The following is a 25,207-nucleotide window of genomic DNA, read 5'->3' as shown; positions in this document are numbered from 1 at the left end:
TTTATATCATTAGTTTTTGTGAGTTTTTGTGAGAGTGCTTCCCTGTGAGTCGTGATTCCCTTGTACAAATAAAACTACATTTGGACCTTGCATTCTGGAGTTTTGCTTCTCAAAACTGCTTGATCCCTGCTTTTAATTTCCCAAGCCCATTCAGCAGCTTTCACCGAACTAATAAAATTCCCCTATTAAATATTGATTGTGGGTGCACTCTTGGGAACCTAGCATTTAGAGTAACATAAGATAAACCTGAAATTCATTTATTTTTCATATACAACTTATACACATAGCCTGAAGTTAATTTCATACATAATATTTTTAACAGTATTGTGCATTAAACAAAGTTGGTGTACACTGAACCATCAGAAAGCAAAAGTGTCACTATTTCAACCATTCAGGTGGACAATTTTAAATTCTGGAGTATTTCAGATTTCAAAATTGTAGATAAGGGATAGCATACTACACATAGATGTAGAGTGTACCTTAAAAGAAAGCTGGATTGCTGAATTCAGAACTAGATCTTCAATCTCATCATACTAACTTAATCTGGTTGAGGCCAGGATTTTAACCAAAAAGGAAGAGTCAAGAGTCATTTTAGCAATATTAAGAGGGAAAAAACATCTGCTTGGTGTGATAAATGAGACAAAACCATTTGGGAGACAGTTGGATTTAGCTACCTTGCCAAATCACTATAATGGCACAGAAGAATCCATATAAACAGTTCTTCCAGAGGGTATGGAGGTAAATGATCCCTCTCCCTTTCCCATGATAACCTATCACACACAACCCCAAGCCCTGCATTCCACACAGACAGAGGCCTCAGCGTTTTAAAGCAAGCACGCTTGCCAAATGGAACTGGAAAGTCAGGGAATGGTGCCAAAGCCATGAATAGCCATCTTTGTAACTTTGATCTTCCATTTACAATACACTGCATAGCTACTGGGTTTAAAAGCCCAGAGCACTTTCCATTAAAGTAAATGGTTTTAGCAGGATCAATGCTAGGCCCTTTTTGAGAAAGCCAGCCACCAGCGTGTGCTCTCTAATTACCATTTCAGTTTTGCTGACTACCTCCCTTGGCTGCTCTCCCTGTGCTGAGCCCAAACATTGTGGAGCTGCAGCATTTTTTTCCCAAGAAGCTGAAGACTTGCTCTGACCCCTGCATGCTGCCAAGAGCTTCTCATGTTGTTCATTCCACAGATACCCAGTCAAAGCAGAACAAATATGAATGAATCAGGCACTGGGTTTTATTAACACAAATGTGATCATGCAGAAATGTATTTATAAACTAAATGGCTGGGTGGAACAGTACTGAGTAAGGGTAATAAACCGATGGGAAAATATAAAGTATTTCCACAGAAACCATAGCCCAAGCATCACTGTCCTTCAATCAGGACATTACCTTAAGGCTTGCTTCCTAATGAGGAGCCCCAGCATTTAAAAAAAAAAGGACTTTCCTAACAACTTCTGCTGTGATGGAAAGGGAAAGGAGTCAGAATAACTATGAGAATGATAATTGATATGGGTAGCTGTGTCCAAGGTGTACCCAAAGGATTTGAGTTTAGTTGTTTTCAACTGTCTTTTCAGAAGCCACCTGCTCTATCTCAGCACAGCAGGATGTACTCACAGTCTTATGTATTTATCTCTGAAAGTACCTATCCCATTGAGTGGTAAAAGTCTTTCCCTACCCTCTTCACAATCACGCTGCCATTATAGAAAGAAGCCAAGAGAGAGATCCGTTATGGTCACTAACTAAGATATAGCATGTCTTTCATAGATATTTTCCTGAGGCTTGACATGGGACTGCAACAAAATGTGGACTGCCATCTGCCCTCTGTTTTGTGTTCAAGCTAGAATCCTCAGTTCTATTTTCCTTACACTCCTGGTTTATGAGAGCTAGCATGATAAATGAAGAGAAAAGGCTACCAATTCAGAACATATTGTAAGAAAACCAGTCTTGGAAACAGAAGAAGGAGTGAAAATAGGAGGAATGAATATCAACCATCCAAGATATGCAGACAACATCATTATACTAGCAAGAAACCTCACAGACCCGGAACTACTACTAAGAAAGATCAAGGAAGAAAGTGCAAAGGCAGGCTTAATACTGAACATAAAGAAAACAAAAATAATGACCATGGAGAATGTACACAAATTCAACCTAGACTGCCCTTCTCAATCCTAGCCTTCTTCTAATTTCTTGGCTGCGGTCTTCATTCTGATCTAAGTTCTGATCTGTATTATGATCTATGTTTACTGTGTGGCCATGTTGCTGTAGTCAATGAAGCACATGCAGGTTTTCTTGCAGTTTTATTTTTTTAACTGTATTTTATTCTTTAAATAAATAATCTATTTTAACATTGTAACAAATTTAATTCTATTTTAATGCTTTTAATATTGTGAGCCTCTCTGGGCCCCAGTTCTGGGAAAAGAGCAAGATACAAATTATTATTGTTGTTGTTGTTGTTGTTGTTGTTGTTGTTGTATTCCATGGAGGACTCCATTATCCACTATATTTACAATGTGATCTCCAGTGCCTCTTCCTTTCCTGACTCCAAATTGCATATATGGTCTTTGCTACAGAATTTTGAACATGATTTTGTTTGCATGGGAAATTAGTGCAATGGCCCTGTAGATACTGCAATCCTTTGTGTATTATTTTTTGTGTATCAGAATGTATATCGATTGTTTCCAATCTGTGGGCCACTGCTTCGTTTTCCATATTTGTTGGGTTGGCATATTTTAGTTAGAACTGAGCTTGATTCTGTCTCTGTAGACTGTAACAGTTCTGTTGATATGTCATCTGTTCCTGCTGATTTAATTTTCCCAATTGCTTTGAGTGTGCCTTTCATTTCACTTTCCAAGATTTGGGGTTCATCCCCCATGTGTCATTTATCCTTTCACATTTTTTTAAAGCTAACTCTTCTGTGTATTGTTTCCTTTTTTTTTTTTTCATCATGGTCATTCACAGTATCAGATCTGGCACTATTGTATAACAGGCAATGAAACCATCAATAAAATCTCTCAACTTGGGAACTTTTTGGGTTCAGGTCTATTCATAAAAGGAATACTTAGTGCTTCTTTAATTATTAAGCAAAATTCACATTGTGTTCTCTCAGCTAATGCACCCTGTGCCATGAGGTTACATGTTCCCAGAACTTAAACTGATGGAAAAGTTAGATCCTATCTCTCTTTCTTCCCTCCTTACCCAATTCTGTGGAAGCAAAAAAGTGCCATTGCTGAGTACTATATAGATCAAGATGCTGTTAGGACATCTGTTGCATGATACAAGTGACATCGTTTTGCCCTGGGACATGGGTCTCTTTTCTTCCCTTCTTCAAGTGGCAACATTTTTACAGCATTTAAGTTGTGTTCTTTTTAATGTAACCTCTCTTCCTCGTGACTTTGAAAAAGGAAAACAATAAAAATAAGGGGGGGAAGGTAAATTAATAAACTCCTTCCTGGCCATTTAAGCCTTCCAGAACACCTTGAAACATGCATCCCATCCCATTTTTCATGGAGTCCCCCTGAAAATCTCAAAGCAAGAAAAAAAGTCTAGTAATTTGCAGCTGATACTGCCATTTACTTGAAAATCTTCACCCAGTATAAAACACAGATCCTCCATATTCTTCCTTTATTCATATTAAACTACAGGTATCTGTATGCAGAGAGATCTTGTAGCATCTTTGAGACTAACTGAAAGATGTTGACAGCATGAGCTTTTGTAGGCTTCAGTCTATGTCCTCAGATACTTTTAACATTTTTATCTTTTTAGATTGAAATCTACAAAAGCTCATGCTGTGTCTTTGAATTCTACAGATATCTGTAGTTTAATAAGTGGAACCATAGTGGTGTGATTGTGTAGTGTGATTGGTTCACTATGGCAATATGTCAGTACTTGGTTCACTATGGCAATATGTCCGGACTGTATATATCGATTTCCCCTTCCATCTGGCCCTTTTGTCTTTAGTATTACTATGTTGCTTTTAATGCTGTTTTTAATTGATTTTATTGGAAGGTTTTTATAAATAATTGTTCGCCGCTTTGATCAAAATTTTGGAAAAGCGGGTTACAAATAAACTATATTATTATTATTATTACTTTGTTTATTTAGGTTTTTCTTTTGTTTGGCAGATAAATTGTTAACAATCAGAAGATATAAATCAATGTGACGCTTGCTTATTTTAATGTCTGTAGTATGAAAACTGACATATTGCCATTGTGAACCAACTTTTGCTCCATTTTTGCTCCATTTCATTAAGGCGCTAAAACAAGGACAGGACAGGTTGTGACCTTCCCGGGACCATTTCACACTACACAATCATACCACTATGATTCCACTTAAATGCCTTGGCAACATCCTATGGAATCCTGGGGTTTGTAGTTTGGTGAGGCCATAGAGATCTCTGGCTGAGAATTCTAAATACTCTTCCCTAAACTAGAGATCCCAAGATTCCATAAGATGTTGTAATGGCAGTTACAGGAACCATAGCACTACAATTGTGTACCTTAAAAGGCCCCCAGATGTTAGGTTATAACTCTTACAAAAGCTGGTCAGTGGCCATTTGGGCTGGAGCTAAAAGGGACAAAGATTCCTTACCCTTGCTTTAAATATTCATTTGAAAGGGAATGTTATTTACAGCCATTGTGGATGGGACTGGAGGTTTTGAACTCTTGGTCCCATTGTGTAAGAAACAGGTCCTCCAATGACAGTACAGTAAAAAATGCAAGTTAGGATTGTTTACTGGACTCTGATTCATTTCTCTGGGCAGAACATGGGTGTGGACAAAGAAGAAATGCTGACCTGTTATTGGTTACAAGATATTTTTTTTCCTTGGGAGTGGGAGACAGTGAAAACAAAGTCTAATGCTTAGGATTCTTTTCAAATACCTCACCTCTTTTTGCTTATAGCAAAAAACAGCTAAGGATAAATGTGTTTTTAGGCCATGTTTCAGTTGTCCCCCCCCCCCCCCAAAAATCTCAGGCCACAAGATTACAAATGTAGTGTAAGGAATGAGCCTTGTGTATTTTTTCCCTGCTTTAAGGCTTAAGCATTAAGCAACCAAGGTAACTGTAGCTGGAACGTGAAAACTGCATGCTAACAAGCACTTTTCAGACCCAGAGGCTTGATCTGCTTACTAGTTCCTCTTCTTTCAGTGGACGTTTGTCAAAAATACCTTAAAAGGGAAAATATGGGCTAATGCAGAGAGTGAGTCTACAGAAAAGACTGCAGGTGGGGTTTCTCGTTCTTTATTTCAAGTCACCCTCCCTTCCAAAACCCCCACCCCCTATGCCTGTAGTCTTTTTAAAAACAATATATTCCCTACCCTGCGTGAGATTCTTGAGAGTAGTCTAGAGGGAAAGTTCAGCTAAGGCAAGGCAGGAAGAGAAAATAGTGGAGTGGCATACAGTATGACAAACTCTGCGCAAAAGTCTTGTGCTAGCCATGATGGAGGCAGAGGATTTCCTGAGAAGAACTGGTAGAAATAAAAACAGTTAACCATCCCTGCTTTGAATGCTCCCCTATAAACGCTTCCTCATCTATACTCTGCATTCACCCTAAACCAGCTGTCATGTAATTTCAGAAATCCCATTTGTTCTTGCATACTTTTCTTCTCTCAAGACTGCAAGCTTTAGTATGCTATTCTTAATTAGTGAACATAATGCAGACTGGCACCACTTGTGACCAACCAAATCCAAGTATAACCCTATATGTGGCTACGAGAGTCCAGTAGAGACTCGATAAACTTCCCTACTTTGTTACCAGCCTAGAAATATAGAAACAGAAAGTTATCAAGTACCCCCAGGAGGACACAGTATATAACTAGCAGTTGCATTTGGGTTGATGGGTCACAAGTTGTTCAGATGTGAACTATCACCATCATTTTCTTTTGTGTCTGAAGTCCACAGTGCAAATGGACAAGATATGGTTATCTTCATCTTCCAGGTTTCCTTCTACAATTCCAGCTTTTGTCGTCTTTTGTAAAACCTTAAGGTAATCACTCTAGGAAAGCCCTACATGCTGGAGCTGCCATTGGGCAACACTTTCAGATTGATGGCCCTTGTATGTGTCCACCAAACTCCACATACCTGGTGGAGATAAATACAGTACCTTGCATACCTGCGGGACCAAAATCTTGCCTGGTGAGGAACACAGCATGATCATGGTATTCCACGTGTTCAGGATCTGAGCGTTGCTGAGAATGAGCCCACCGGCAGACCTGCTCCAAGCTTCTAGATGGATTCCCTCGCTCTATTAAACTGATTGACTACAGAAGGCAAGAAAAGGAGGGGCTAGTCAGGAAGAGTGAAGGTGGACAGTGCTAGGCTTCAAATGGAAAACTGTTATGTATTCTCAGACTCATTCCCAGTATCAATTTATCCTAGATATGGGCAAAACAAGCCCCACCAGGCCCCAAAGAGCAGTCCCTGGATCTCCCTAAAGCCATCCTTCAAAAGAATTTGGGAGGGCATTTCTTCACCAATAACACCCAAAATGGATCAAAAGTGCTGTAAAACACAGTGCTTTTTGCCCCAGAGGCCACATGCCTACCACACAGAAGGAGAAACAGCTGAAAATGAAACCAAATGTGACATGACAGTTGTTTCCATTTGCATCAGGCATGCGGACATGAGGGGTGGAAGAGTGAAAAATGGCTCCCACCCCTCCAAGGCTACCCACCTCTGGTTTATCCCATCCTTGTCATCACAGTTTTGGATATAGACAACATAAGTATGCATAGTTGTCTTCGACTAACTTTATTTATTAAAAACTTCTGGGATATAAATCAGCATCTGACATAAAAGAACCTTTTAACTGAGCTGACTAGTTCCAGGATTGTCCTGGCCTCTGAAACAGGGATGTACACTGCACCTGCTAGCTTCTTCTCAAGTCTGAATACAGTACTTATCCTTGTACTCTCCCCCCAAGGACTGTCAGCACAAAGCCTTTTAAATAGATATAAAACAATAGCTAATGACAAATACTTGTATGAGGGAAAAAAGATAATTCAAAATATTTTTCCATGTCTGAAAAATTAGACTACAAGTCCCAGAACTGGCTAACGGTAACCATATCTTGAATTATAATCCAAAAAGTAATTTTTTCAAGCTCTGCTGAAGGCTATCACCAATCACAGGATAGTAAGAGATCTTCACAGTCAACAAGTCCTTCTCCAGTCCTGTATTTACTCAGAGGGGTGTGTGTGTGTGTGTGAATGCATATATGACTTTAAGATGCCTGTCAACTTATAGCAACCCCATGAATTTCATAGGGTTTTCTTAGGCAAGGAATACCCAGAGGTGGTTTTATCTGTTCCTTCCTCTGAAATATAGCCTATGCCACCTGGTATTCATTGGTAGGCTCAGTACCAAATACTAATCAGGGCTTGCCTGACACTTTCTATATTCAAGCAGTTTTTTATTTTGTACAAACATATGATTATTATCCAGACAATTAGATCCCCTAGATATAGCCTGAAATAATACATTTTTTCAGCATGTATAGCAGGCTGAGGAGCCTGTGGCCATCCAAATGTTTTTGGATATATGCTTATGAGAGTTTTAACCCAACATCTGGAGGCCCACAGAATACATATTCCTGATGTATGGAATGGCCTTAGAATGTGGTGTACTAATTTCACTCATATCTCAGACTTCTTACACATTAAGAGATTGAGAGTTAAGACGGATTATTTCTACCACAAGAAATATTGATATCAGCCATGTCAGAGAAGACATGGTAACAAAACAAAACACAAACCTTGGTGTTTTCCCCCAGTTCCAAAGCTTCTACTTAAATCAGAGTCATGCAAAGACTATACATATTTCCAAGTAAATAATCACACACTTTGCAGGATTCCACAGGACGAAACCATGGCAGTTAAAGTGGCATTAAAGTGGTCTAATGGCATAATGTGACAAAAAGCATGATATTACCTGAGTGACAGAGAGAGAGAGATTGAGAGAGAGGAGCGGAGAGGAGAGGAGAGAGAAGTTATTAATAGTTTACCTGTCTGTATCCCACCATGATCATCCTAACCAGGACAATGTTGATGTGGACTCCCAGTGATTCATCATGGTAAATTTCATCTACCTAGAAAAAGGGGGAAACAGCCAAAGAACCCAAAGATTACAATTATTTCTTCAACACATTTTGGGTAGAGTATATTCCAACCTCTGCCTCATTCCTCCTCATTCAAATAATGTTGTTGTTGTTTTTAAGAAAAAGCAGTCTCAGTTCTACTTTTATCAAATAAATAGGGATCACAGAGTTCTATTCAAGGATTTCATGATAAACTGAGGTTTCAGTTTGACTCCTTTGAACTGACTTCTATTGAAAGTAGGATGAGTGTGGCTTTGGCAAGTGAAATAAATAGGACAACTAAAATGAAATAACAAATTACATTTTAGACAGAAAGACCATGAAGACCACCTTGCACAAGTAAAACGTATTAAGACATTCCCAGGGAAGTTTACATCTTTTTAACTTTCCACACAGAAACTACAGTTCTTAATCAAGAGGCGAACAGACACTGAGTAAATGAAACCCTCCAATGCTCTCTTCTTCCTCCTTTGGTCTCCTCATCCCTTTGTCTTTTATGTCATGCAATCACATACTCAATATAAAATCTTCTGTTTGTAAGTAAAACCTCCCCATGTGCTATGGAGCCCAGAAACTGTGTTTGTATGTGTATTTATGTGCGCGCGCGCGCGCACACACACACACAGAGAGAGAGAGAGAGAGTTCATATAACTTCACAGCATGGGTGCCTGTTTTAAAATTCACATGAAAATAGTTATTTTTAAACGAGTTGGTTGGTTGGTTGGTTGGTTGGTTGTTATTAAAATACTTAAGCCACCTTATACCAAAATATCTCAGGTGGCATACAAGTAAAATCAATACTAACAAGTTAATATTATTTAAAACAAATCAAATCAAATAGACTAAAAGAGATTTAAACAATTTAAATAGTTTTAAAATCCTGTGCATAACACCCGAAGGCCAAAAGCTGAGGAAGCTCTCTCCCATATTCTTACATAGTGCATTGTCCATACAGGGAGAAGGAACTTCTGAAGTACTGAGGTCCCAAATCATTTAGGACTTTCAGTATCATCACAGTAAGCATCCTGAATTCAGAAAGGAACTGTACTGGCCACCGGTATAATTCTTTTAGAACTGACATAGCATGATGTCTCTGTCTATAGTATTCCAGTCAGCAATTGAGCCACTACATTTTGCACTTGCTGTAGCTTCCAAATCATCTTCAAAGGCAGTCCAGGTAGAATGCATTAAAGTAGTCTATCTGGGATGTTACCAGTGCATGAACTATTGCCACTTGGTTTTCTCTAGCCCAGAAACGCCACAGCTGGGACACCAGTTCAAGCGAGTGCCATCACACCAAGTTGCAGAATCAACTTTAGCCTCCAGTGACAAGGACGTATTCTCAAGCTACACACCAGCTACACACTCTGTAGCAAAGTTGCACTAAGGAGTGATTGTATCAATGGCTATTCCACAGTGAGATCAAGGCTTTGATAGAATCTCCAGTTATGTCAGCCAGAAAATCCCCCAGAGCCTTTAAGAATCCTTTTGGATTTTGTAAGTCCATTTTAATAGGTCCCTCAACTTTGCAGGGAGGATATGTTACCTGCAAGGAGCATCTGCTATCAACAAATCAAATTTCATGAGGAAATTATTTGACCATGGCAAGGGGATCTTGAAAATACCCCTAAAACCAGATCATTCTCCACCTTCTTCAAAGCAAAAACCATATCAAGGGCAGATCCTGCTTCATGTGTTGTACTAAGACATCTGTGCTTACCATGGCAGCCATGAAATCTTGAGCCAAAGTATGGTTGTTAAACTCCCCCCAAGTTACATTCCTGGGATTTCCAGTACAATTTCCAAAACATCTTCAGACAGCAGGAAAATTGTTGGGCAGCAGGGTCAGAGTTATACCAGCAGTATCTCTGTTCTGTCTCTTTGGTGCAACACAAAGCACAAGACCTCAAAAGTGGGGCCCAAGTAGATGGGTTCTTTATGAGGAATATGGAATTCTTATGGATAACTGCTACTCCTCCCCAGCCCTCCCCCCCAGCCTCCAGTCTCGGTTGGTGCTGCACCATATATCTGGGTAGAATAGACAAAGCTGGGAGAGACAACCAACTCAACTGAGCTCATCTATTCAGATCACAATAATACACACCAGGTCAGCCCCTTCATCCACAAGTCATGGATAATAATCATTGACAAGCACTCCATTCAGGAGCACTGCATTCAGGAGCAGCACTAACAGATCAGAGCATGAGGTGACATGGTAACCAGAATCTTGAGGGATACAGGAAGAACCTGGTGCACATTTCCCAGATGAGCACCAATTTATGTTCTTGTAATCCTTGCCTCTCACCCAAGGACTGTAAAGTGGCCTCCCAAAGAGAATTAAATCACACTCTCATGATAATCAAATAAATGACTATTCAAATGACGTCCGAATGACTGATACCTGAAATAGAAAAATCTAAAGGTGCAGCAGCTGATTAACTATTTCTTACCTTGCACCTCTATCTCTCTCATACATAGTCCTTTCTAAATACTTTAGAAGCATCTTCATTGGCTACAAAGATACGTTATTAAAACTGAAGCAAAAACATTCATTTCCTATTTCACCCCTCACCTTCCCTACTTTGCCAGAAACAGAAGGAAGATCCTCCTTTACAAAAAAAAAAAAAAAAAAAAACAGAATTCTCTTGAGTAAATAAAATGAACAAATAAGGATACCAGACTAACTGATGATATCACCAAAAGGAGCTGAGCTTTCCATGGTGAGTTCATCAGCTACATAACATTGTACAAGAATTTAACAGATGCAAAGGCCAAGGAGTGGGTGGAATCCATCCAGCGAAAGGAAAATTTTCATATCCAAATACATTTGCACCTTTTAGATAAACTGGATGGCTATTATTCATTTCAAGGGGATCCCCTACCCAAAGTAGAATCTAACGGAGAACCTGTGACTAAATTCAATGTTAGTTACACCTAGAGTACGTACATTGAAATAACTGGGATTTGATCATCCCTATTTACATAAATCCCATTCATTTTGATGAGTCTATTCTCATTGCAGCCACCACTGGATTCAATCTCTGATTAGTGTTCATCTCTCTCTTGTATGTGTGGTGGAGGGAATGAGACAGAGGGAGGTCATTTTCCTCCCAACAAATTTGCCCAGAAACTTGTTCTTTTTAGCCCAAGCCTACCAGAATCACCATTATTTACCATAGGGTGAAAGAGAAAAGCAATCATCTGCCCACTGGAGCAGTATACTGCGCAAGTGAGGCAAAGAGCTGTTAGGAATGGATTTCGCTTCTTGGGAGAGAAGGGAAGCCTAATCACTGGCAAGTAAATAAGCTAATTTAAATATTTTCCACATGTCCAAGGCAGTAATATTTTCCTTTTACACTCATATAATAAATTTCCAAACTGTGAACATTTCAAAAATGTGAAGACAACAAATATGTGGTTGAAAGTTGAGTATAAACCAAGAACCAGAACTAGTTTTCCACAGCTCTGGAGTCCTTGTCAATATACATCAAGGATGGGAAACGTGTTGCCCTCCAGATGTTGTTGTACTGCCAGCTCTAAATAGCTCCAGCCAGCATAGCCAAGAGCTGGTGGAAATGGCAATCCAACAACATCTGGCGGGGTACATGTTTCCCCTCTGATACAACAAATCTACAAATAAAAATAATACTCTAGTAGTACACCTCTAGGGGAATGGTTTTCCAAAGCATAGGAGTATTTACCAAGGGCTCTACTTCCTGTGCACCTTTGGCCATTCTCATGTATAGCACAGAGGACACAGTCAGTGCTATATAAAATTACCCCTCCGATGATGGTGGTGGTGGTGGTGGTGATGATGATGATCCTGCTTTTTCCCCAAGTTGGAATTCAAAGCAGCTTATATGTTAATACACAGATCAGAAAAGATTACGTACATGAAAAAGAAGACTTGCACACATTCTTGTCTTACTGAACTGGGAAAGACGTGTTCAAGGAGGATCTACATGCATAATACCCAATGCTGCATATCTTCCACAACTGGACTGGGAACTGTATGTGCAGCATAAAGTCAGAAGTGAGCAGCACCAATCACTTGTTTGGGATGTGGAGATGAATCCAGAGCTTCTTTTTCTTTTGCCAAACAAGTAACTGATAATGCCAAAGCTCATATAATCCGCCCATTCTTGAGCAACTAGAAATTAGCAGATGTACTCAATGGCAGCATACAGATAACTGACAGCTGTGAAACCTACAATACATACCCTACAGTGTCTTGTCGACACTGACAGCTAAGACTCCAGCTGCTTATCATATGCTCATTTAGAAAAAGATGGTAAGAATTATAATGTAATCAGTCTGGTTACAAATAATAACAACACGCAACAGAAAAACCCAATGAACTATCGCCTTGGCTTTGAGGTACAAATAAATCTCTTTGTTGAGAGGAACAACAGAAAGGCAATGGCAATGCCAGATTTTTACTAGGACTGAGCATGGCCAGTTCCTATCTGAATGCGATAGACCTGACCTGAAGTGCCTTCAAAAATCCTTTGGCAGCTCACTTTTAACATTTCAAATAAGTTGGCTAGAGTGAAGGAAAGAGGAAGAGAATGAACTGAAATATAAGAGAGGGTAGAACTATGTACTTTCAAGCTTGAAGCAAACAGAAACTGGCTTCCAAGCAGTAGCAGCACTTTGCTTCACTCCACCGTGTTAAATAAATTCCTTTCCCCATCTCTCCATACCTCCAAAGGGATTAAGTGCTTGCTGGACATGAATATGATTTGAATTCAACCTGGCATTCAAAGGGTGGGCAGAAGCACTATTTGGCTACCAGCCCTCTGTAGGAGATGTTATGCCCTTCTTTTTTTTCTCTCCAGTTAATGGGAAAGACAGGGTTACATGCAGAGCAAAGTGTCCTGGCTCATGGTCAAGAAGCTTGCTCTAAGTAGAAGAGCAGAACTGGGACTGCTGGCAACAAAGAGATATACACTTGTTCCTATGCAGGCCAGGGGATATTTTCATCTCTGGGAGGGGAGGAGTAATATCTCTGTATTAACTCTCATTAATACCAAATGACACATTCATTACTGTTTACAGACAGGATAAGAATGGGATAAGCACGCAGGTGATAATCTTCCCCCCAATTGCATGGATAACACAATTTAATGACGAGATAAGGATGCTGTGCTCCTCTGTGTGATAATCTCCATAGTGCAGATTAGCAAATCAACATCTGCACCTAAGACCTGCTCCTGTTCTTTAAAAGGGGCAGACTCCCTGGAAACAGATGGTGCAGACACATCACTCTCAGGCATCTGAGGCAACTTGTGCATCCAACTCTTTTAAAATCCTGGTAACCTAAATGGGCTTTCTCAAAAGCATGGAAATGTCATTTTAATTCAAATTTGTATCCAAGTTTTGAGAACCATGAAAGCCATTGTATGTGAAAATGTAAAATGCAAATAACCAGTGAAACTGATAAAGAATTGAGAGCAGGATGCAAGCACAAAAAAAGTGGTAAGGGGGATAGGAACATGCAATGGGCCTCTAAAGTCCCAAACACACTGCAGAAAAAGTCCAGTTTGAGACTGCTTTAACCACCTTGGCTCAGTGCTAGGGAATGGTGGGAATTGTAGTTTATTGTGCTACCAGAGTTCTCTTACAGAGGAGGCTAGATATCTCACAAAACTACAATTCCCAGTGGACCTAAGAAGCAATTCGATTAATGGGTCTGTGACTAATGCAAAAGTCCTCATCTGGTTTGCAGGTGTCAGATGTGCCAAATCTATGTATCCGAAACCTTGAATTAAAGCCATTTCTAAGAGATCTCAAGGAGACTCTTAGGCACAGTTTGATACAACTTTGAGTGCTGTAGCTCCATCCCATGGAATCCTGCCAAAGTTCTGGTGCATCGCAAAACTTCAAATCCCAGGTTTCTGTAGGGTGGAGCTATGGCAGTTAAAATGGTGTCAAACTGCATTATTTCTACAGTGTAGATGCACCCATTATTAACTCTACAAAAACTGTGGACTTATCCATTGGCCTTGAAGTGGCCCTCAATGAGCGTGGAAGAATATCCAGCTCACTAAGCCTTGATTGATAAATGTCCTGAAGAAATCACCCCTTGGGGATCTAAATCAGCAGTTCTGTTTCCCTAGTAAGCTATTTTGCATTGTCAATTAGATTTATAAATTTATAAAGAAGCTTACCACCCAGTGTTAATGTGTCACAAGAATAAGAAAACACAATGGAATGTTTCACTGGTTACAAGCTAGTTCCACCAAAGAAAATAAGCTTCCAATATAGTTTACTACTTTTGGAAACCAACTATATGACATCCCAACAAGCAAACCCAGAAAGCGATTCAAGTAACATGTGTTCTTCATGATTATAATATAACTAGCTACAGGTCTGATCAAGTTAATGGGTGGAGAAGAAATGAGGGCAAAGCACTCCAAATACTTTATCACACTGGCTAAAAAAGCAGAATTTTAACAGGATAAGAGTGTCTTTGGCCAGTACTTATTACAAAATATTCTGTCCATCTTGCTGCTGCCTTGCATTCCATTTGTTACTGTAGTGCACCTCTTCACTGATGGGCAAAACCCATCAACAGGCTTTCAATCTCACTGCTATTCCATTACTGCCTTTGTGCAATAGGTCCCTTCCACTGCAGTTCCACTTCCCAGGCAAACACATGGTGTAATTCTGCTCCTCTCCTCCCCTTGCAGTGATTACAGCTGCTAATGCCTTCCCAAAGCCAGCTGCTGTATGCACATTCACACAGCAGTCAGCTTTGGGAAGTGGTTAGCCATGATTGTGCGGGGCTACTGTGTGAATGTGCACCCAACAGCCCTGCACTTTGGGAGGGGGACAGAGCAATGTTTGCAGCAGCTGACATCTTTCTGAAGCTGGCTGCTGTGTGTACCTACGCAAAGCAACCAACTCTGGGAGCCCTGAGCACTCATTCCTACCCTTCCTCCTGGAAAGTGGCATTTGGCAGTGCAGAAAACAGATCATACAACCATGAATCGCAAAATCACCACTGTGGGGAAAAGCATTAAAAGCAAGAAATTATACCAAACTGGTACTCTTCCATTCTCAAGCTAGCATGATTGTGGCAGGATAGCAATCTGGTGTGATAAAATTCTAGTTCTTTTTTCAACTCCAGTCTCCACCTGCATATATTTATCACCATGCTCCCTCTTTTAGAATTTAATACCATGCGAGCTTTTTCTCAGGCCTAGTTTTCACTGTGGTATAAACTTGTGTCTAGTCTACATTACTTCAGGCAGGTGCTCAAGTGATTGAATCGTCCCCATGAAAATAAAAATCCTACATACAGAAAACTGAGAATCCAAGGAATGTCCCGTTGGCTTGGACTACAGTGGCCATGAACAGCACAGCTCCCTCCCACACATGTTTGCCAGCAAATTATATTCAGAAAGATGAACCATGTTTAATACTGAAAACAATATATGTATAGCCATCATAACCAGTAGCCACTGATTGCCTGGTATAGTGTAACTTGTAGGTGAGAGAAAAATCTAGGCTGAAGCCCACCTCAGCCCTTCTCTCTACCATTTTTCAAATGGAAGAAAAATAATTTTGAGGTCTTCATCTCAAGTCTGATTAGAATTTGGGAGAATATGATGGCTTTGGGGACATAATGCAACCAGTAAAATGCTAGTGAATGCCTATAATGTATGTTATATTCCTGTTGCTTCTTTATTACACAATGGCATAGGATTTGGGGTACATTTTTAAAGGAAAGATAAGATATTGCTAACATTTACTCTAGGTGGAATTTAGTCTAGTCTGGGGTATTCTCGGCCTTTGATAATTAGACTTTTAAAAGGCCTGTCTGGAATTCCCAGCCATTTCCATCAAGTTGCTGCTTACACAGGGTCACAGGGCCTGTAATTTGCTATGTTAAAGGAAATGACAGTATCACTCAGAGTAGTAAAACCAGAGAGAATTACATCTATGCACAGACAGAGATTTAAATCTTGTGACAGCATTACAGAAGGTTCATATGCTGTTTCACCTGTTCAAAACATTGCTCCAAGATAAGGGCAAATGTTAGGCTACATTTACTAATGAGGTAAAGTGGAGGTCATGAAAAGATAGGAGGGAAAGTATTCCAAAGGCAATGAAACTTTAATCTATACTTAGAGTAAGCTGAGAAAAGTCTGCATAATGATTCTACTCAGCACAAATCCTTCGAATTAACAGATCAAGCTCAAAGAAAGAGAAAAGCATTTCATTTTTAATATTAAGAATCCATCTGATGAATATGCTACATACAGATCTATAAACAGACCCAAAAAGCATTGATACAGCCTCCTTGGGCATATTCTTTTTCAGATGGAAAGACACAATAATTTGAACATGCTAAGTATTTATTAAGTATTGATTCATGTTTCTATATTGATAAATAATATAATTTATTTTAATAATAAGTAAAATATGCATTGACATGCTTTATGAACAAATAAATAATAACCTACACATAAAGGTAAGGAGTTGATAGAACAAGATAAAATTATTAATAGATTCCACTAACAGACTGAGTAAAAAAGCATTATTCCTGTCCTAGAAGGTGGAAGATAATAATAATAATAATAATAATAAAATTTTATTTCTATACCGCTATTCCAGCGATCACAGCGGTGTACATCAAAGAGTAAGACAATTGAAACATTAGCATGAAATAATACAAAGTTAATACAGTAATTAAGAACAGTAAAAAACTAACAACACCCTATACAAGTGGCTGTGTAGAATGGAATACACAAAAACATTGCCACGGGGAAGAGAATGACCACAAGGCTCACGGGGGGAAAGCCTGGCGGAACAAAAAAGTCTTCAAGTTCTTCTTGAAAGCATCGAGGGAGGTGGAAGTACGGAGCTCATTGGGGAGGGAGTTCCAGAGCTGAGGGGCTGAAATAGAGAAAGCCCTCTGAGCTGATACATATCGAGCGTCTGGAACTCTTAAAAGATGTCTTTCACCCGACCTGAGAGTGCGGGGCGGATTGTATGGGGAGAGGCGGTCCTCCAAGTACCCTGGGCCCAAGCCCAAGATAAATACAACATCCAGTTAGCATAGTGGTGTAACAAGCTACACCTGCTTTACACCTGCAGGTACAGAAGTCTTGGCCTCTTTGTCATGTGGATATCCTAAAAGTGACCAGTAAACAACCATTCAATCCTGCTAAGATTCTGCCACTCTTCTATATAAAATAGTATTACCAGTTTTTCTTGAGGTTGTCTGGAGTCTCTTGACTGTGGTACATAATTCTCTGCTGCTGGATTAAGTGTACTCTCTTGTTATTTATTTGCTGGGGAAAACTGGGGTTCCTTGCTACCAGGAAAAGCTATCTGGCTGTCAGTATTGTCCAGAAATGAAGCCATTTGTGATTACTAGAGACCTGAAGACTGTAGCAGAGAGTCTAGTGCATAGGATGCACTGCTTAATTTCCTGTTTAGCTCTTCTCAACTGTCCCCTCCAAGCTCGCACACACATTTTTCCTGTCCTCCTCTCCATCTTCTTCTCCTCTTTTCTCCCTCTTATTTTTATTAGGAGAGAGGAGCAGGCAGGAGAGGGACAGTATATACTCAATAAAGCAGGGAGAGCAACTGCGGACATCCAGATGTGTTACACAGCATGAGTGTTGAGAGATTGTTATTGGAGTGAAAGGCCTGCTAGAGTCTCTCCTCCTGCAACATCTTTGGATGATGAGTTTAAAAAACCAAAAACACAGGTAGAAAAATAAGTATAGAATCCTCAACAGGTGGAACAATTATTAAAGAAATACATTCTTGGAGAGAAACAGCCTGATTCTTCCTAGACTAATTTAAGCGAGAAAGAAATGGGAAGGAGACTTGTTGCGGCATGTATTCCGTCAAATATGAAGTGGAGGGTTCAGTCTGGATTGGTTTCTTTTCTTTACAACAGAGGGAAGCCAATTAATTAACACTGAATCAGACCATGTTGTCTGCCCTCAATGTTTTTAGGATAGGTGGCTGACAGAGGAATCAAAAACAAGCAGGAGAAGAAGACAAAGAGACTAATCCCTCTGAGCCATTTTATCCCTATTGGACAAGAGAGCAGTAAGAACAAGAGTAGAAGTTGCTGTGTCTTCCAACAAGAGCCCTGCACAGGCCAAATAAAGCAGCTTCCCTCTAACCTCTTGGTGGGGAGTCCAGACAAGGCAGAAACCAAACCCTGAATCTGGTACAAATAGTCAGCATGACATCCAGTCCATTCAGTGCCAAAGCTGTGATATATCTTCTTAAAGCTGTATAACAAGATCTGTGGACCTTCATTCCACTACTCTCGCCACTGCCAAAAGTAACTCACTCTGAGGTCAGAACAAGGTGCCCAGCCATGTAGCCAATGCTGAGTGTCTCATTCTAACTTCATAAGCGAGTGAGTTTTACCAGCAGTGCCAGCAGCAGATAACATGTGCACAGCCCCCCAGCATCAGAACAGAGGGCCCCAGGTAACAGAGAGAAGTTGGGGCACCTCTGGGGCCAGAAAACTCTAGGTTGCCCTCGGAGTATTCTGGTCCATGCAAACAGGGCCAGAAATTTGCTGGATTCCAAGTAACGTCTTGGTATGATAGCTAGGAACAGTAAATGTTGTAGTCCACTGACATCTGGAGAGCCATATTTGACCACCCCTGCTATAAACTACGAACCATTTAAAAACTAAGAACACCCTCTCAAAAAAAATGTACATCACAACCCATATACAAAATGTCAATTTATTTTCCTTACATTTGCACCGCTTCAGCATAAAATACAAAACCTCCATACAGTGCCCCCCCCCCCCTTTCTTCATCCTTTGGCAGCAGCTATTCCATCTCCACTGTAGGAGCCAATATCTCTTCCTTGCCAAATGAGGTCTTGTGTCGCACATCACGCAGAGTGTTCCCTGTCTGGAAAATATCACTAGCTTTGGGATTAAGTTGCATTTTAACATAATATGGAATGTGTTATTCCAGGAGCTTCTTATTTTACCTAAACTAGCTCTCTCTTAACCCAATTCTAGATTCAGCTGTCTGCTGCTACCCAAGTTCCACTAATATTGGGCAAAAATGGTATAGCTCAAACTAATTTGGTTCCTAAATTGCTGCAATTTCACCAGTCATAGCAGTAGTATGAAGAAAATACCCCAGAATGTTTTGGGGACCACTTTTGTTGCCTACTGTGCCTTTAAAAATAACAATAAAGTTTTACAAGTGTTGTGTCTTGTTCCCTTCTGTGGCTTCTCTCTCTAACAGACAAAGAGAAGGCAACAGCTTCAACACTATACCAAAGCTTGGCATCAAAACTATAACTGGTAATTACCTACCTATCTCCACTAGCCATTGGTCAATGAAACAGAACGGAACACTTTGTTTAGGTAATTCCAATGTGATACTCATTATTACAAAACTAGACATATATATCCCTGGAAGTGTATGTCCAGTTTTGAAGAAAGAGCATTTTATATGTAAGAAGTCTCTTTTCAAGAATGTTGGGCTGAGACGTGTAAAGAACAAATACACATCTGATCAACAAACAAAACTTGAGTCCAATAGTATCTCATATTTGTTGTTGTGTGGCTTCAAATTCTTTCTCTGCATCTTCCAGGGAGAATTAGTCCATTCACCCTTCAGTCCATTCATGTCACTGGACTTTTATCTTTCAGATCATATTCAAGTATTCCACTTTCATTGCTCTCTTAATGCTCAGTCAAATAGATGAGATAAATATGAGAGTAATTACAACTTTGGAGAAGTAAACAAAATGACTCATGTAATATAAAAAAGGTTAAACACATGCACACACACACACACATATCAATTCTGTTTTCAAGAGGTAGCCATGTTTGTTGTTCTTTTTGCTACAGATTAAAACTCTTTCAGTATTTTAAGAACAAATGTTTTGCAGACAATATTAGCTATATTAGCTAATACAGGTATAGCATGCAAAGCTACAGAAGCAAACCAATCCTTATGGATATTTTTTAATCTTTCAGCATGGCTACCAACCCATACATCATGTGTCCTGTTGCATAAAAAATTTGGAATACAATGGCAACAATGGTGAAAAGAAATGTAAAACTAGAAATAGAGGCATTAAGGTGAAAATACAAATATTTTATAGAATGAGAACCAAGACAAAGAAACAGGGCACATGCATATTACAATTTGCATGCTGTTCCTTTGCATGACCCAAAGCAATATGCTATCAACATGACAGACTGAGCTTGCTATCTATGTAGAGAGGGAGCCACATTATAGCAAGCCTGTTTAAATACAAAAATGCTCGATGTATAGATTGTCCTATTTTGTAATGGAGTGACAATGCAAATATGAGAAGGGGAGGAAGTCCCCCAGGAAGAATCTGAGTTGCTAACTGGATATGTGAAAGTATCTCAGAACTTTCCCCTTCATCCAGAAGCGGAAAAGGAGATCAGCATTTATTTTTTGGAACGGTTAAAGAAACCCGAGAAACCATGTGGCAAGTGGGCCAAACTTCAGGGTGAATATGTGGAATAGTATGTAAGTTTCATGGTGCTAGGTCATTCCCTACTTGACCAGGCCAAGAACCTTTCAGCAACCCCCTCATAAGCCTTACACAAGTAGAAATTCTCAGGGGGGGAAACACTTCTCACTGTGAATTTTGTGAAATGGGGAAATACTACTTTCACCAAGGCAGTTGAACCCAATGAAATTCATTTCAATTCCTAGCAAAGCTACACCAATTAATTAGGTACAGAATGTTAATAATAACAGTGGAGCACAGAAACTTCCTTAAGGAATCTTTAAGTATGTTTGTCATAAAGCTAATTATTTTTAAAAGCGCCTCATTGTTTTTAAATAACACACAGAATACTAACTAAAGTCAGTATCTAATAAACAGCAAGCCTGTAATAAAGTGTAAAAACTTGGATGTAACATTTTCCCATTTGTTCCTAGATTGGACCTTAGATATCACAAAAGCCAATATTACAGCCTGCATAGATAATCATTTGACATCATGGTCAAATGAAAGCTGGCAACAGTTTTCAACCTGTCTCACTGCAAGAATGTGACAGGAAGGATTTTCTCCTCTCAATCAGATTACAATGGCAGGAATTATTGGACCCTCCTCCCCTCAGAAAAAGAAATTTGCAGGTTCACAGACCATACTGCCTGAAGTAATTCCCTTCTCCACACTCCATACCCCCCATGTAGAGAGAATCAGTGGGGAAGCTTTTTGACTTTTCAACATTTTGGAAAAAGAGGTGATGTGAGCTTAAAACTAGTATGTACAGTCGCCCCTCCGTTCTCGTGGACTTGAGATCTGCGGTCTTGAGTATTCACGGAGGGGCAACCTCTGTTAATTTCACACAGGCACACATCCCATTCAAGCCTATGGGGTGAATATAGGCAAGTCTCCATTTTTGTGGGGGGTCAAGAACGGATCCCCATGAAAACAGAGGGCCAAATGTAATCCCCCCCCCCCCAATTTATTGCAGTAGTTTTTCAAACCTCCCACCATCTAGTCACAAATAAATACGTGTGTGTGTGTGTCTGTGTGTCTGTGTATCCCATATAGGGGCTCATACTAATGGACTAAATATATATATATATATCACTGGCCATAAAACTCCAGGAATTTGGAAGAGACTAGAGAGAGAAAAAAACACAGAACTTGATTTTGAATATTCAGCCTTAACTCTGTCTTAAACAGAGACTTCACTTCCACAGAAAGAGCTCATGAGTAAAAACACACTTCATCCTTTAGTTGACAATACTATTGAAATTCAGGGGTCTTCTGGTTTCCAAATTGACAACACAATTAATTTACTGTACATTATTTCTTCCAAATACAGTCAGCCCTTCATATCCATGGATTTTTTTTATCCAGGGATTCAGCCATCCACAACTTGAAAACATTTTTTAAAAATATAAATTCCAATAAGCAAACCTTGAATTACAAAATCCACAGATTTTGGTATCCACAGGGGGTCTTGGAATCAAACCCCAGCAACCAAGGCCCCACTGTACATGTGCCATGCTCAATTCTTTCTAAAAAGTCACAACATAAAAATCGGGAAAAGCCAGTTCAAATTTCATTCAAAGCAGTCTCCTACAAGAAGGTTTTTATGTTTAAAAAGCACATTTGCACTTAAAGTATGCAAAATCAACATAATTCTCAAAGCATGAGGGAAATGCTAAGCATGTGTTTGAATACAGCAGTGCTCTTGTATGCCACAGCCAGTGTTCAGTAACAACGTGTATGTTAATGCCTTTGGCCAGAAAACAAGATACTCTCTCATCTCCACACATATTATCAAGCATTAAATCAACACTACCCTTTTCTTTTATTCTTCAAATGTGGTAGGACGAGGCAAAAATCTCAACAATCATAAACTTCCAAGAATACTCATATCAACCATATCTCTCTTTCAGATATTATCAGAGAGCATTCACACAAGAAAGAGTCAGAAGAGAAATACAAAAAAACCTCTGTCCAATTGAATGCACTAGGTATTCCCTTGCCCAGGGAACTAGTTGTGCTTGGGAATGTCATGTTGTTAAAAAGATATACAACAGATACAGTGGGTATTCATATGTTGCAATCCACAAAGGTACAGTCTAACATTGCCCCATTTAAGCATTCTGAACCTACTGGTATGCCAAATGAACATGTGAGGAGGCGGAATGCACTAACCGTGCCTCTGTTAACACTATCATCATCACAAGGAGAGTCATGGTTTGAGAAGGAGTGCCCCTTTTATGTGGGGAGGTTCTCTGTGCAAAGCAGTATGTTGCTCTTCTTTCCAACAACTTTTAAATCTGACCATATAAATGCTCTTTCTGATGTTCAGTGGTACATGTTATTCCTAAACCATTGTGAAAACTGGTGTTGAAGGGCAATACAGGAAATCCTTGAATTAATTAAAATATTCTCTGCATTTTAGCTGTGTCTTTAAGCACTGAAAATTGCTAGTTTAAAAGAAAACTCCATCCCCCCCCCAAACTTTGTTCTTCTTCAAGCAATACCCTGCACTCCCAGTCCTCTTTTTATTCATGCTGGGGTCTCAGCTCACCCATGCTAACAGTTCATCAAATCTTTTCTTCTTGCAATATGACAATAGCCTAACTGAGCCTCTCCTCTTCAGTCTTGCCTTGAACTAATAGGATTAGTGTTCATTTGTGTGGTCTTGGTCAGGTTGTGATTTATAGCTGCTGGCAAGGATCCCTGGTGTATGCCTTCCCAATGAACTCCAAACACCATCTTGTTCCTCCTGGGTCATCCACCCCCGACCAAAAGCACCAGGCATTATGTTCAAGTGTGCATTCCACTAACATATTTCCTGTCTGAGAAAGAAAGACAGAACAAGCTACCTTTGACTAAAGCTAACCTCCAGCATCCTCTCATCTTTCATTCCCCATGGCAGCTGCCTTCGTGCAGTGGCTTGTTTCTTCACATATAACACTTAACATTTTGTACAATCTGAAGTACCAAAAGCACTTCATGAGTTTTCAATTTCTCTCTTAAAAACAGGTCAAGGCATACCACTCATTCCAACATACAACTAAAAATACTAATGATCAAGAACACAAGGGACAAAGGTAATAAAAAAAATGTATCACAGACCAATTTACTACAGTTTTTCAGATGTTAAGCAGAGCACTTTACAAGTTAATATTGGGAACACAGCTCCCAGAATCATGCTGCCAGCATGACCAGTAACTTAGAAACCAACTTTTCCAAGATCTAGAAGTACCACATTAATACAGACCAAATGTTAATTGAAATAAAACTATTTTCAACATGCGCACAAAAAAATATGAGTTGGGCCCAATCAAGTTTCTGTTTCAAAAGGTGAAGAAAGGAACAAGGAGATCAGCAATCTTGGATTTGATCCTAACCAACAGGGCAGAGTCGGTCACTTAAATCAAAGCAGTTGGTACTTCAAGGGAAAGTGACTATGTAATTCTAGAATTCATGATTGTGAGAAGGCCAAAGAAGAGCATAGTTGAACACAAACCTTGGATTTCAGGAAAGTTGATTTTATCAAGCTCAGGCAAATGCTGGGCAGAATCCCCTGGCTATATATGCTCAAGAAAAAAATACACCCACCATGGCTGGCATTTCATGAAGAAATTTATTTCATAAATTAAAAAAAAAAATTAAGGAACTGCTAAAAACACATCACAAATAATTCCATGGAAGAAGAAACTTGGGAAATAGCTGGAAAAAAATGTGGCTCCACAGTAAACCTGAAGAGGAAGTGAAAAGAAAAAGAGTATGTATAACAAATGAAGGGAAGGATGAATCACCAAGGAAAAGTGCAGAAGTATAGACCAAACTTGCAGGAATAGAATAGGGAAAACGAAAGCTTAGAATGATCTGAGACTGCCTAGGTAATCAGGGAGCAACAAAAATGAGGTTTCAGATGCATTTGAGGCAAGGGAATGACCAAGGAAACAGCGGGGCCATTGCTCTATATGGGTGGTAAAATACTAACAGATCACAAAGAAAAGGTATAACTGCTCAAAACAGGTTGAGGTTTCCTAATTTGGAATTCTGAAATCCGAAATAATTCAAAATCCAAAATTATTCACATGGGTGATTGAGATAGTGACACATTTGCTTTCTGATGGTTCAATGTATACAAACTTAATTTCATGCACAAAATTATTAAAATTATTGTGTATTAAATTACCTTCATGCTATGTATACAAGATGTATACAAAACATAAACTTCATGTTTAGACTTGGATCCCATCTCCAAGGTATCTCATTATGTATATGCAAATATTCCAAAATAAAAAAACCCTGAAATAAGTATTCTGAATAACGGAGACTCAGCCTTGTACCTATTTTGCTTTAGTTCTTCCCCAAAAGGGGACTTTGTGCTTCCATGTCTACATAGCAGCAGAGACCCGGGCAAGGAATCTAGATTGCAAATCAAGACTGAAAAGCAGTTACTCAGAAACACACAGGCCAAATAAAGTGGCTTACATGACACATGCCCCAAAGCAGCTGGAAGCTGCACCAAGGTTGCTCTCTAACTGAAAGGACTAGATTAAAAACGAATCAATTAAAACAGACTCCTTGCCAGCACGACTTGGGACCTGCAGTGGCAGCCCACTTTGG

At 39.5% G+C, this 25,207-nt stretch overlaps 1 protein-coding gene across 1 annotated transcript in view; it reads right to left on the bottom strand.

The window, feature by feature from the left end:
* The window catches only part of ADAMTS14 (ADAM metallopeptidase with thrombospondin type 1 motif 14), a 109,936-nt gene that overhangs the window by 50,741 nt on the left and 33,988 nt on the right, over window positions 1-25,207 (bottom strand). Inside the window, exons 5-6 of the mRNA XM_089508353.1 lie at window positions 8,006-8,089; window positions 6,107-6,263 (exon numbers count right to left, since the gene is read on the bottom strand). Coding sequence (XP_089364479.1) covers window positions 6,107-6,263; window positions 8,006-8,089 — 241 coding nt within the window. The remainder of the gene's footprint in view (window positions 1-6,106; window positions 6,264-8,005; window positions 8,090-25,207) is intronic.

The sequence above is a fragment of the Sceloporus occidentalis genome, unplaced genomic scaffold, assembly GCF_023333645.1.
Source record: "Sceloporus occidentalis isolate IW3139 unplaced genomic scaffold, rSceOcc1.0.p SCAF_2, whole genome shotgun sequence".
NCBI classification, from domain to species: domain Eukaryota; kingdom Metazoa; phylum Chordata; class Lepidosauria; order Squamata; family Phrynosomatidae; genus Sceloporus; species Sceloporus occidentalis.
This window is presented reverse-complemented; position numbering and strand designations above follow the sequence as displayed.